The sequence below is a fragment of the Dermacentor albipictus genome, chromosome 8 (assembly GCF_038994185.2).
Source record: "Dermacentor albipictus isolate Rhodes 1998 colony chromosome 8, USDA_Dalb.pri_finalv2, whole genome shotgun sequence".
In the NCBI taxonomy this organism is placed as follows: Eukaryota; Metazoa; Arthropoda; class Arachnida; order Ixodida; family Ixodidae; genus Dermacentor; species Dermacentor albipictus.
The window spans coordinates 22,302,396-22,315,769 of NC_091828.1; the positions used below are offsets into that span (position 1 = coordinate 22,302,396).

The 13,374-nt window shown below is 43.5% G+C and overlaps 1 protein-coding gene across 1 annotated transcript in view; it reads left to right on the top strand.

The window, feature by feature from the left end:
* Positions 1-10,467: 10,467 nt before the first annotated feature.
* Positions 10,468-13,374, top strand: part of Ccz1 (vacuolar fusion protein CCZ1) — a 79,412-nt gene continuing 76,505 nt past the window's right edge. Inside the window, exon 1 of the mRNA XM_065444543.1 lies at positions 10,468-10,707. Coding sequence (XP_065300615.1) covers positions 10,633-10,707 — 75 coding nt within the window. The 5' untranslated portion in view covers positions 10,468-10,632. The remainder of the gene's footprint in view (positions 10,708-13,374) is intronic.

The following is a 13,374-nucleotide window of genomic DNA, read 5'->3' on the forward strand; positions in this document are numbered from 1 at the left end:
CAAGTTGCCTTGGTGCTCCCAGTCTTGACACGTAACACTTAAGCACACTCTCATGCACGTGTTTGTTCCAAAGCTACAGCTGCTAACTAAAGTAACTCCCACATGCGATTCTGTAACTCTAGACCTAACTGCAAAAACGCATGCAGTACTACGAGTTTGGCATGGAGTCCACATGACATGTGCACAACTTTAAATTTCGTATAGGCAACAGATAACTGGTAACCTGTTAGAGTAACAAAATGGATGCCAAGGAAAATTCACCCAAAGCCTTAGGCAGGAAAATGAGGTGTTGTGATGAGATAAATAGCAATCACATTTGATCGACTGACTAAAAGCTGGCAGGGGTATTGCATTTGACATGATTGAAATGAGCTGCAGCATGGCATGGTAACTGTGGCAGCCTTTACATGTACAATGCCGCGCTCTCTGAATTACACTTATGTGCATCCATATGCTGCAGCGACCAACTGTTCTTATTCAAGAAAGCCAGGTTTGTGGTTCAGCACACATCATACGCTGGCAAACTCACTGATGAGTCAACTCCCTGAGATCATCCCATGAGTCTGAGTGAGCCCAGCTGAGCAGTATTTTGGCGAGTTTGAGCCCGAGTGAGCTCGGCTGAGTAGTATATTCTTATGAGTTCAAGTGAGCAGCTAATTTTGGCGAGTCTAAATAGTGAGTTCCGATTATTTTGCCAACATATATATGGTCCGTGTACTTTCGAAATTCAGCTACGACACTTGCGCATAGGTTGGAAATTAAGCTTCTCGCCAAGTGACTACTGCATAAATGATCATAGAGCTAGCGAAGAACGATACGCCTTATTGATGCAGCGTGCCGCGCGGGATCCATGTGTGCAGCGTGCCAGTGGATGGGTGCGTGTTTGGGAAATTAGGGGGTTTCGACCCATCCACAGATAATTTACATAATACCTTTCTCCATAGTGTATTATTGCGATAGCAATTTTTGGACACCCTAAGCGAATTTTCGCCATCACCCTGATGTTTGGTTTAAAGTCCAAGTGTGACAAAAATTATAGTGCTCCGTTGCATCCCACATGCTGGGGTTAATTGCGAATGAAAGGGTGCGATTGTGAGCCGAGAAGGATGGCAGCTTTATGCGCGCTGTCCACGTCCCGTGATCAAGTGCGCGCTAGGGTCAGAGAGCGCGCGACGTCTCTTGCCTGGCCGTGCCCGTGCATATGGCTTTACGGCCCGCGCGTGCCACATTTTTTAAAAGTAATTTGCGGCCGGTGTAAAGGCGGCAAGCCGACGTGGCTGCTGGTTTCACGAGTGTCAATTGGAAGTAGCGATATCTAAGTTTCGGGCGAAACTTAGAGAACAGTGACTTCCTTAGAGGGGCCAAAATTTTGGGGCGCATGAGCGGCACGTATAGTAGAATGCAGTGTTCTATTGTAAAAAAAAAATTGATGTAACAAAATAGAGTGCTGAGTGTTACGTCTTTGTTACATCAAGGTTCAACAAAAATTAAGCGCTGGAAATCAGCGCTGGACGCACATGCAACTCCATACTCCACAATGAAAACATTTGAGAAAATATTTTTTTTAAATACTTTGTACATTTGTATAAATACCTGCGGATATTCCTCTGGTTTAGCCTAATTATGTGCTGCCTACTTAACTTACTGACGCAGCATACGTATCATTGCGAAATTTATAATTTTTTGCTTTTAGAAAAAGCATCGAGTTATTGAATTTTGCGAACAGAAAAAAAATTGCAACTTCCAATATAGCGCGCTTCCTAGGCTATTAAATAGCTACAATGTTCAAGGAACGTACTGTTTCCATGAGTGGTTTACTCATGCAGTAAGATGTACTGCTCCTACACCTTGTAATAAAAAGCATATGCATCGACACATAGCAGCTGATATTCTTGCTTATTTTCTCATCACAGAGGTAGATGGGGCACATGAACCAATATGCTCACACAAATCAACGTGACAAACTACTGCGGAGACATGGCAACGAATTCTTTGTTTACCTTGCACACCACAAGTGCGAGGTTTGCGCATTAATTTGACTTCATGAAACCCTATTTATACTACAGGCTTTACGGCAATGCTTGCATGCAGTGCGGTGAAGCGCTCGACGAAACTGCACATATTATATGATTTGTTTGATATTAACTCGAGATGCAAACGTTTGTTCAGGCAGGCAAGGAATGTTTCCATTCACGCAGCGCACCAAAATAGCGAGGTATATGCATTGATCTGGTTTCATGACATCGTACTTTTGCCACTAGCTTTACGGCAGTGCTTGTGTATAGTGCTGCGAAGCACGACGGAACTGCACGTTATTATAAGGTGTGCTTGAAATCCACTCGAGATGCAAACGTTTGTGCAGGCAGGAAACGAATGATTTAATTCACGCAGCACAACACGAGAGCGCGCTCTATGCAGTCCTTTGATTGAATAAAACTCTATTTCTGCCACGGGCTTCACAGCAATGCTTGTGTAGAGGGCTGTGAAGCTCGACGCAGCTATAACATCCCACAGTACACCCGATTTTTACCGAGTTTCTTTTAAAGGGCCCCTCACAGGCTACATAACAAATTTTGGTTATACACTGAAAGTTGTTACGTGCCCTCTAAGAAGTGTTCTACCGCAAGCATTTTTCAAATTGGTTCATTACCAGCAGATAGAGAATGATTGAAGTGCCGCGAACGCATGATTTCAGGAGGCGAGCGTCGCCGCCTATATAAACACTCTCTCGACATTCCCCGTTTCGCCTGTGTAAGCAAATTTCCTTCACTGCGTTCTCCCATACCGGAGCCGAGGGGTCGCGGCGGGTATACCCTGCCGTCTTCTTTTTTTCACCGTCACCGGCACACTTCCGGTGACGGTGTCGCGCGAGCTGTTGCGCTTGTCTCGTTTCCTGTAGCGGACGATAGTGCGCGCTCTACACGAGAACACGTGATTAGCGGTATAAGTCAGTGCCCCAGCACTGAGGCAAACGCGAGAGGATAAAAGAGCATTCATGATCGCAATGCTGGAACACATGTAGACAATGACGTATAGTTTCGTTCTCTGCGCGCGTGCAAACGTCGGGAAAAGGAGACGAAACGGAAATTCATCTCTCTTGCTACAGTGCGAAGTAAAACAAAAGCACCCAGACATTCGGGTTGTATTTTTCATTATTTCTCTAAACTTTAATTAGTTCACTGCAGCAACAGATTCAACAAATAACTGATGCTGCCTTGAATCTAAGTCACGTGTCACTCTGAGTGCCATCACAGCACAGCCTGTGCTCCTATGCAGCAGCAAAGTTACGGGCATTCATCTGCTTGCTGCTGCGATAACATTATCACACTTGAACTCAGAGGTACGATTTTTGTTGTGTGAGGTTATAGATAGCCAGTAGACTACTTGTCTGATGTTAAATGCTATGACCCACTGGCAATCCACGATGCACTCAACGAAAACGTTTTTATGCTGTGTGTGGCGTGACTCACCAGTGACCCACACGCAAGAATTCTTGCTCTTGTGTTGCCATCTGAGGTTTGAAATTGCAACTAATATATATTTTTATTGCATTGGACATGGGGTGGCGTGTTTGTTTTGGAGAGTGGAGTGGAGGCGCATTTCTCAGTTGGGTTTCTTGCAAACTTTCGCAGCAGTCTTTGAAATACGTGCCATTGGAATAAGTACCTGCATTTTTCTTGCTACTCCCAAACTTTTCAGCATGTCTAATAGATAGATCCTCATGCCCCTTACGGATGAAAAAAAAAAGCACAATGCAGAGGAAACAAATAAACTTAGTTTTGGGCCAGAAGAATGCACCAGCAACTTCGCGATCGCCAGCGGATGAGTCAAGTGCTTCAGTGTCAGATGTTCAGCACTGGACAGTGAAATCAGTGACAAACATAGTGTTTACGAACCATCACAGACCTCAGCCAGCATGTCGAATGGAGAGTCAGACCTGACTGATGATTCTGAGGTGAATGATTCAGGATACAATGCTCTCATTTCTCTCAGCCCATCTCTAGAGAAATGGACACCGGCAACAACCACTTCGCCTAGTGTGACACCACACACACTCTAGGCCGCCCACTATCATTCAGTTGCCATCTAGCCGTTATGCTCCATCTTTATGTTCACCGTTTATTACGGATGACCTTTGGCAAATGATGGTCAATGAAACAAACAGGTTCACACAAGTGTTGAAGTCAACTACTCCTAAATCTAAATCACGCTTGAAAAATTGGACGGAAACCAATGCCAAAGAAATTAAAGCATTTATTCGAATACCGATTTGTATTGGTCTCCTCTAGATCTGTCCTCCTACTCCCAAATCTAAATCAAAGTTGAAAAATTGGATGGAAACCAATCTCCAACAAACGAAAGCATTTGTTGGAATACCAATTTGTATTAATCTCGTCCATCTTCCTATCCGAGTCACTACTGGGCAAAAAGTAACCTGTATGGTGCTGAACTCATTCGTCAAAATATGAGCCGTGACCGCCTTTTTCCTCCTTTTGAGGTTCCGGCATTTTGCGGACAATTAACTGGTTGCAGAGTTGCAGGATCATGTCTTTAAGATCCATCGTCTGGTAGAGAAATTGAACCAAAATTTTTGCCACTGTGCTTGAGCCAGGAAAGGAGGTTGTGATAGATGAACCAATAGTGCCATGGCGTGGCAGACTTTCGTTCTTACAGAGTCAGGCTGTTCAAGGCATGTACCAAAGACAGTTACAGGCTAAAGGTTGATGTATATGCCGGAAAGTGTGACTGAACAATTGGCATCGGACATGCCAAAGATGTATGCTTGAAACTCCTGCAAAATTACAAGGAAGTTGTGTGCCCGCTGTCCGTAGACAACTTCTACATCAGCTTGCCGCTCACTTTTCGCCTTCTGAAGGAAGACACTTTCATTCGTGGCACAGTTCGATCAGTGAGGAAAGGGCTGCCAAAAGATCTCACTGAAGTAAAGGTTGCAAATAGCAGTGTTACCGAACTTCAGTCCAAAAATGGAGTGAAGGCACTGAAGTGGATGGACAAGAGGCCTGTTCTGATACTCACATCTGTCGCCAAATATGAAGCAACTTTGGTGGACAGTGGGAAGAAAACAAGGGATGGTGCACCAATCATGAAACATCAGGCCGGTCTCGATTACAATGCAGCAAAAAAGGGCGTCGACTATAGTGACCAAATGACGTTATACCACAACTTCCTTAGAAAAGGACTCAAGTGGTACAGAAAGGTAGCTGTTGAGTTGCTTGTTGGATGTGTCATCATAAATGCATGGAACATTCGTGGCATGCTTGAAGGAAACTCTATGCCAATTATAAAATTTCAAGATGAACTGGCTCATTCACTGTTCGGCCCTCGTCAAGACAACATCGAAGAAACCCGTGGGAGAAGTGTCCACATGCTAAGAAAAACTGGCACATAGGCACACGACACTCAGTGGCTCTGCACTGGCTGCTATGCGGCCAACAGTACCAGCAGTAGCCCAAACACTATGGTGAGAGTGAGAAAAGTGACCACTTTCTGTGAATAACGCCCCGGCAAGCCATTCATCTGTTTGTTGTGCTTTAATTCTAAGCACAAGTAACCTGAGAAGCAAGCTAGCTTCAACTGTAAAATGAGTAGGATGAAAACTTCAAGACATGGCTAATGTTCATACTAAATTTTAGCCTTTCTCTAACTAATAAATATTTCTAACACAGGAACTGACTTGTCTTTTTTAATGGCAAGCACTTTGTAGTTCAACATAGGTTTCTAGCATCTTGAATCCATTGAGGGGCTACAGAATGTATTAAAGAAAGCTAAAAATGCATAATGTTGTGCTGAATGTGATCAAGACACATGTACAAGAAACTATAGTCATTAGTTCGATGAGGACAGTAATGTGCTTTAGCAAGTTAGAACTTTGTTACCAACTTGCCCACATTCACATCTTAACAGATTTAACAATGTTTCCACTACGTGGAGAACCTTGATCTACAGTGCTTTTATCATACTGAAGAAGGTTGGTGTTCCTATTATAACACGTGTACTTAAGAAGCTCAATCTCTCAGGATTTCATGTTGTTTTACTTGACATAAGCTTACGAGGCTTACAGATTACGTGCTCGTATCTCAACGTAAACACTTACTTCCTTTTCAATGATTTTCATTTCTGTAAAAGCACAGTAAATTTCGTCAGACGAGAAGTGCAAATGTGTTTTTTATTCTTTCATACTTGGTGCTTGCTATTATACAACTTACTTATATCAACTTGCTTGTTTAGAAAACTCATAAAAAACACTCCCCCCACCTTCTTTCTTCTTTTACTTTCCATTGACTCTAACTTTCATTATGCTAATAAACTTCAGAAGAGCTTGCTCTCAGGCTAGTTTGTACACACTGCTAGGAATAAAAAAATGGAGAGAAAACGGGACAAGAAAGAAAGGCCTACAGAATGCTGATTTGTGCGCGGCAATCTATATCAAGGACGGGGTGCTGGACCAGGGAAGCTAAGAAGCCGCCACAACAAACTATGGGAGCTAGATGAATGGCTTCGATGTCCACACAGAAACATAAATATAGGAATGTTATAGAATGCTGTGTCATTCAACAACCCCGTGAATGTTGAAAAGTGGGACAGTGATTAGCTGAAAAGGGCTTCAGAGAGCTCCAGGAAGTGGGGAGGATGATACAGTAAGAGGGCTAGGGTGGTGACACGCATTAAGGGCATCAAGAATGAAGTGAAAAATTTTGGAACATAGGGGGATTGTCTCATCACTGCTCGATCGCTCAACACCAGATAGCTGTGGCCAGTTGCCTTAGCTGAGATTCACCTACCCTGTCATAGCATGTGCTGTGCTCGCTGCTTTGCAGTCTTTAGAATAGGCAGGTGTCAGGGAAGCATGCCCATAATGCCTGCAATTAAGTAATAGGCGACTTGCAAAATAGTGCCCGCTCTCTTCCATACACAGCCATGGCTGAACCACTCACTAGCAAATCTGGTAAGAAAATAACGCTGACCTTCACTGTTACTTGGGCTGCAACAAGTCTGGGCTGCAAAAAAGAAGACACAAGACAGAGCGCTGTCATGTTTTTAGCGCAGTTCACTTTCCTAAGTAATGTACCAACAAGGTCATAATATACATTATATAAATACACCAATTTGTAAACAAAATGTTATTTTTAATTAGTCATTTTTAAAAACAGCACAAGGATGATAGCATAATTTTAGGCGTAGTCTTAGCAATGAAAAACTTTTGTCAGAAGTTAAGCAAAGTTTTGGCAACGTAAAAATGTGCATCCTCGTTGCTAAAGCATTCCTGTCAGGGGAGTGCTAGGAGTTTGTCTTGGTGTGATGTAAAACTCTCCACACATTTATATAGTGCTAGAGAGAGAGGTGATGGGGGAGTGGTAGTGGCCAGTGGAGAATCCTTCCCTGAAATGAATTTCTGGCTACGTCACTGAATGTCTGCAATGCCTTGTAATAGCAATAGGTCTTGGATGGAAACGCTATAGATGATACCAGTGAACCTATTGAGCCTATTCCTGTTTAGTGAGGTGATGTATGTTTTCCCAAAGAATTATAGAAACTGTACAATGGAATGTTTTGTACCACCCGTAATAACCTTGCTGTAAGAAAACAAAAAGGCTGAGCTTAAATGTCGTAGGAAATCTCTTAAGAGGCTCAAGGATAGGTAAAGATGACTAACTTCTGTATTCTCCACTCAACCCTCCACCTGGATTCAAATGCACAGCAGCCCCACTCCTTGACACAGGCGGTTGCTTAGCTTTAATTAAACTTCATGTCAATTACTGTGAAACACAGCGTCGTCTTCAGTCAAGGGGTGGCACTGCGCTCATCTCAGTGGAATGAAGCTTCCAGTCATAGATGGTTTCAGAATAGAGGGTAAGTGACCTCACATTTTACTCTCTTCGTCGTGAAATCTAGACACCAAAGCCTCGGTTTGAACAAGTAATGCTTTAAGCGCTCTCTCATGCATATGTTTGCTTTAAGGCAGAGTCAGCTTACTATTTCCTGCTTCTGCCACATGCAAATGACACAAAAATATCTCAATAAAATGATTGTGATTTAAGTGGTACACTCTCTCTGCAATGTGATTAAATGTTTGTAATAAAAGAAGCACTACTCATGTGCTGGTCAGCATCTGCAGCATTATGTTCACCAAGATAGCTTTTCTGTCTCATTATATTCAATATTGTTGCAAATTTAAGAGGTTTTGCAGCTAACATGTAGCTGTCAACTTGTGTCTCGAGAACATACAGCTTTAGTTGAGAGGAGCGCTATATTGCATGAGACAAAGGAGCATTTTTAGACTGCTTGTTTTATTTATGTGTGAAAAACAATTGTGAAGGTTTTAATAGCAAAGTAATACAGTAGGTGTTGGCAACGCGAACAAGCCATGCAAAGTGTATGCATTAGAAATGAACTATCCAGATAAGGACCCCCCACCCCACTGATATATGTCAATGCTATAATATCAAATGCTGTGACATTTAACACATATGGTGACTAAAAAAAAAGGATAACTAAAGCAAGAGCAGCATTAATAAAACAACAATATCAACTGGAAAATTTATACAATTTTTCTCAAAACTTTTATCTTCGCATAAACTGTGGCTTCACACACTGTGGGCACTTTTGCTAACAACCTTCACATTTCACTAGTGCTAATTCTAGCTTCCCTTTAGCTTCTAGCTTCCAGGTCAACTGCAATGTTTTGAACGTCAGGGCATGTGCAAGTGAAAATTTGTTTGTGATGGCCATGTGGATCTGTTTCTCTGCCTGAATAATAGGGAGAGGAGGGCAATATAATTGCCTTGAGAACTATTAAGCAGAAGCAGCATGGTGGATGAGGAGCAGTGGCCGGAATAAAACATTTCAGGAGTTCAATGTAGTAAGGATACAGGAGTCATATGATTAACTTCGCAAGAATATGAGGCCATTATAACACTAAGGGAAACAGACTGGCCCATCACACTGAATTTTAAAATATCGTAACTGGTCTAGAACACCTTGCACAGCTGCTGTAATTAGGAAAAAAAAAAAATGTAGCATTGTCTTAAAAAGACAGCTTTTTTGTTTGTTTACTCTGCTATGCCACTGTACACATTATTACTATTACTTTTTTTTCTTTTGGAACAGAAAGTCACCATATGCCTGGAGGTTTTAGATCACCTTCTTGGTGTGCTCCCGATATATGAACAGTTCGAAAACATTAAAATTGTTGCTTGGTTTATTGCTCAAGTAGAGCGGCACGTAACGACTGACTACGGAACCAGGCGTGTGAATATGCACACCCTGTATCCAATCAACCCCTATATCAATCAATTTTGTACAATTAGACCTCCATATATTGAACTTTAATGTAACAAACCGTTTTACTTTGCAGAACTTATTTGGTGTGCATATAGAAATCTTCAATTTATTGAATTCTGTTTATCTGCAATTTCAATTTACGGAAACTATAAATTCTTCTAAAATTTAAATGAGGATATGTGTTGCATTTGAAGTGTAAATTCTGTGGACGTACAAGCGCTTTCCGGGAGTAAAGCTTCACGATTTCCTTCCAAAGTTTATTCGACTTAAGGACAAAATTCTGCAGCAAAGTTATAAACGACCACAGGTGACAAGCAGCTGAATGCGAGGTATCTGGCACAGACCCACGGGGGAAAACTTAAAAACCACAATAGCACACATTCAGGCGAGTATGTAAACAGGCGAACTAAGCAGGGAACAAAAACAACACAGCACTGCTTTCATAGGTCCCGAATGATAAGAGTTTCGTCAGAGTTGGTGCAAGCACGCATCCGCAGATAAAACGGGCTCCCACCGTGCATTGACCAATACTTTGAGAGCTGACGCCTACACAATAACCGGGGTAGGTTACAGCACTTGTTTCTTCTCTGATCGTATAGTGTTCGAATGATGTCGCGACAACGCAAGTACTTGCAATAGGGGCGACGACCTTCCACAACTCCAGAACATCACAAAAGACCGTTTGCACATGTACTAACCAGCCAAACAAACTAACCACGGCAGCGAAGACCACTTAAATCGAACATACAACGCAGAAACACCTCGTAAAGGTTTCACCATAGAGAAAGGTTACACCTTGTTGCACAGACGCTCACAAGAAATTCAAGAAATGTCCAAAGCGCACTACCGCCGCCTTTTAAAAATCCAACGGGAGCCAAGCCAAATCAGTAATAAGTTGGCTATTTGGGTGAACGCAACGTACCCGCTGCGTTCACCGGGTACGCCCAACGCCGGCCTTTACAGCGGCGCTTACCTTGAAGCAGCTAGTCAGTGCTGTCGTTGTGTGCTGACTTTAAAAAACATAATTCTTTAAAAAATAATACAATTTGATTTTACTCACATAATATATAATATTTTTTAATAGTTTTAGAATTTATTATGTTTTCACAGTTAGATGTGAAGGTGCAAACTACTAGGTTTACAGCGGCCACAACGATCGACGATTCGACTCGTCTTGCGTTGGCTGCAGTGCGCATCCAACATGTCAGCTTCCTCGCTGTAATCGTCGAGGATGAGCCGCTGCGCGCTCGGAGGCCCGTCAAACTGCGATTAAATGTCACAACTGTGCGCCGCTTATCGCTGCACCGAAGGTGGTGCTGCTCCCTCGGCATGGCAGCCAAGACGCAGGTGTACCTGCAGAACTTCTTCGTCTACAACCCCACGTACGGCAAACAGGAGGACGAGGTAACAACCACTGACCTTCAGTGCCTTCAGTAGGCGCGTACTAGCACCCACCTGCGCATGTCAACACGGGCGCGAGCGAGCCGCGTTCGTTTCAAAGTCACTTTTGCGGCACCGTTGTATGTACCTTTACCCGCCTGCCTGGGCCTTCTAAGGCCTGCAGTATTCCTAAGTAAATAAATAAATAAAATCGTCATGCTCCGTTGAGGTTTTTGTCTGCATGATTGGGGCCAGGTGACGGGACTTCTCGATGGAATCGCGCCCGTCGTGAATGGGTTCATTAGTATGCTTGTCACACTGTTCCATCGCCGGCCTGCAATACAGCAGGAAGCTACCCGCTGTTTGTTTTGTTGCCGTGGAATTTACAGGCGCTAACTGGAGAGCGACGGTGCGCCAATGATAAGCCCGAGGCGGCGACGTTCGTTGGCTGCAGTTCATGGGCATTGAAGAAGACGACAGTTAGCATAGCTCAGCCGTTTACGACAAATTCATGGCTGTTCCCCCAGAGTAGGTTGCGCCATTTCACCAGGAAACAAGGTGTTAATACATCCGCTCCGCGAGAGGACGAATGTAAATGAAGGATCCGGTGTTTTCGCTTGCTGCGAAGGAAAAAAGAAACGCAGGTTAGGACCGGGACCGCTGGCGTTTGTCCTCATAAAAATATCTCGCGTCTATCGGAAGAAACACGAACCAAGCTGGCAGTCGAAAATTTCGTAACGCCTTGCGTGCTCCGTGTTTCGCCCGGGAAGATTCGCTCTAATCGCATCTGTAATGGAAGAATGACGCTAGAAAATCTACGCCTGGTAATTTTACAAACCCCTTTCAACGCGGTAAGAGTAGGAGTTACAATTCGCACTGTTGTGTTCATACCGTCACCTCAGTTGGCAAGAAATTGTGCCATCTGTGTCTCGTGTAAGCTCAGCTTTAACACTGTGAGGTGGTTAACGCAAGATCTTGCGCATCCTTGTACAGTTTCTTTCAAAGAAACCCCAGGCAGTCAAAACTAATCCAGAGCCTCTCTCTTTGACGTGCCTCGTAGCCACACTGTGACTGTGGCCTTTAAAGACCTATAAATTCAAAATGCTCATTGGCAAGGTGTGAAAATTACCTACTGATGTGTGATTGCTGAGCATCTAGTAATTGCACACATCCAGTACATAGCAGTGAAGGCTTCCTACACAACATAATAAAGTTCAAAATCCACTTTATACTGAGGGCATATTGAAGAGCCATATGCAAACGAGTATATAGAATGAGGCCTGAGAGCATAGGGTGCTAAGGGGACATCTGTGGCAAATTACAAATGAAGTAGTTAAGGCAGCATGAAAACGGTGGTAAAATTAATTTTATTGCTACAAGGAAGGGAGGCTGAAGTGGAAACACAGAGCCAGTAAACACTGAGAAGTATTGTAAAGGAATTTACATGCTATAATTTAGTGTATAGGAAATCGGTTCTTTTTTAAATCTACCCACTCATGAACAATGCTTGATATAAGGTGGTAGATAGATCGGTATGTTGGCCATAAGTGGTCTGCATTACAGGTGGCAAAATTTTTCAGTTAACACAAGCCTAGTAGAATCAGGGCTAACCCACATTGTGCACCATGTATAAGTCTGACTATGGAAAATGTGACTACCTGCATTGTCTGCTCGTGATAGCATCAATGGCCACATGGGAGTACTCACTGATCCTCGGTAGTCAGGACAGGCCATCATGTTCGGTTGCACCATCGCATCAGCCCCACCAAAGAGGCATACTGATCAGCTATTGGACTGCTGTCTGAGCTTCACTTTCCCCATATCTGAGCGATCTGATTGAAATGAATACACCGACGACATAACATACTGAGCTTCTTCGTTATGCAGTCTTGGACTGTCCACAAACCGTCCGCCGCTTCCGGCCTGACTAGCCCTGACAGAGGGGCGTGTCACAGTCACGTGATCCAGCTGTCCAGGACTGACCAAGGTTTCACCCGAAAGCAGCATGACCAGAAGTCATTCTCCTGGCTGCCGTCACCTGCTTGGAGCTACTTGTAGATAGCACCACTACTCAGCAGATTCTTTGTTGTGGCCTCCGAGATGGTGCACCCTCAAATGCCATTTCACTGATGCAACTATAATGCTTGCATAGTGCAATCGCAACCTTAGAGCGCAGAACGTGTTTGCCAAGCACAGTTTACAACACACACTCGCACTTTGTGCCGCTTAACCACTGTAATTAAGCTTGCTCATTGACTGCAAAATTTAAGCAGAATTCCCACATGAACTGAAGCAAAATCGTGATCATTGCGGTTCGTGCAGAAAAACGCCTGTTGATAGCCTCAAAGCTTGCGAGACTGTCGATGAAACGTCCGATGGGAATATAGGACAGAGCAAGTGTACATTGTCTACTAATCCTGCACATCATAATGCAAATGCTCAAACTTGGCAGCAGAAGGGGTAATCAATGAAGCTCTGATTTTGTACCAACCCAGCTACCAGCTTGAAATAGCCACATGCGATATGATATGCTTCTTCCCACATCAGCTTCACTCACCTGAAAAGTGAAATCCTCCGATTTACTACACATATAGCAATGAGCATGACAGGTTTAGGGAAAGGCATCAAGGAAAGCAAGCTGGTGCGCCTGATGGCTGTGCTTGTCTCTTAAAGAAACACGTAGACTAAAGC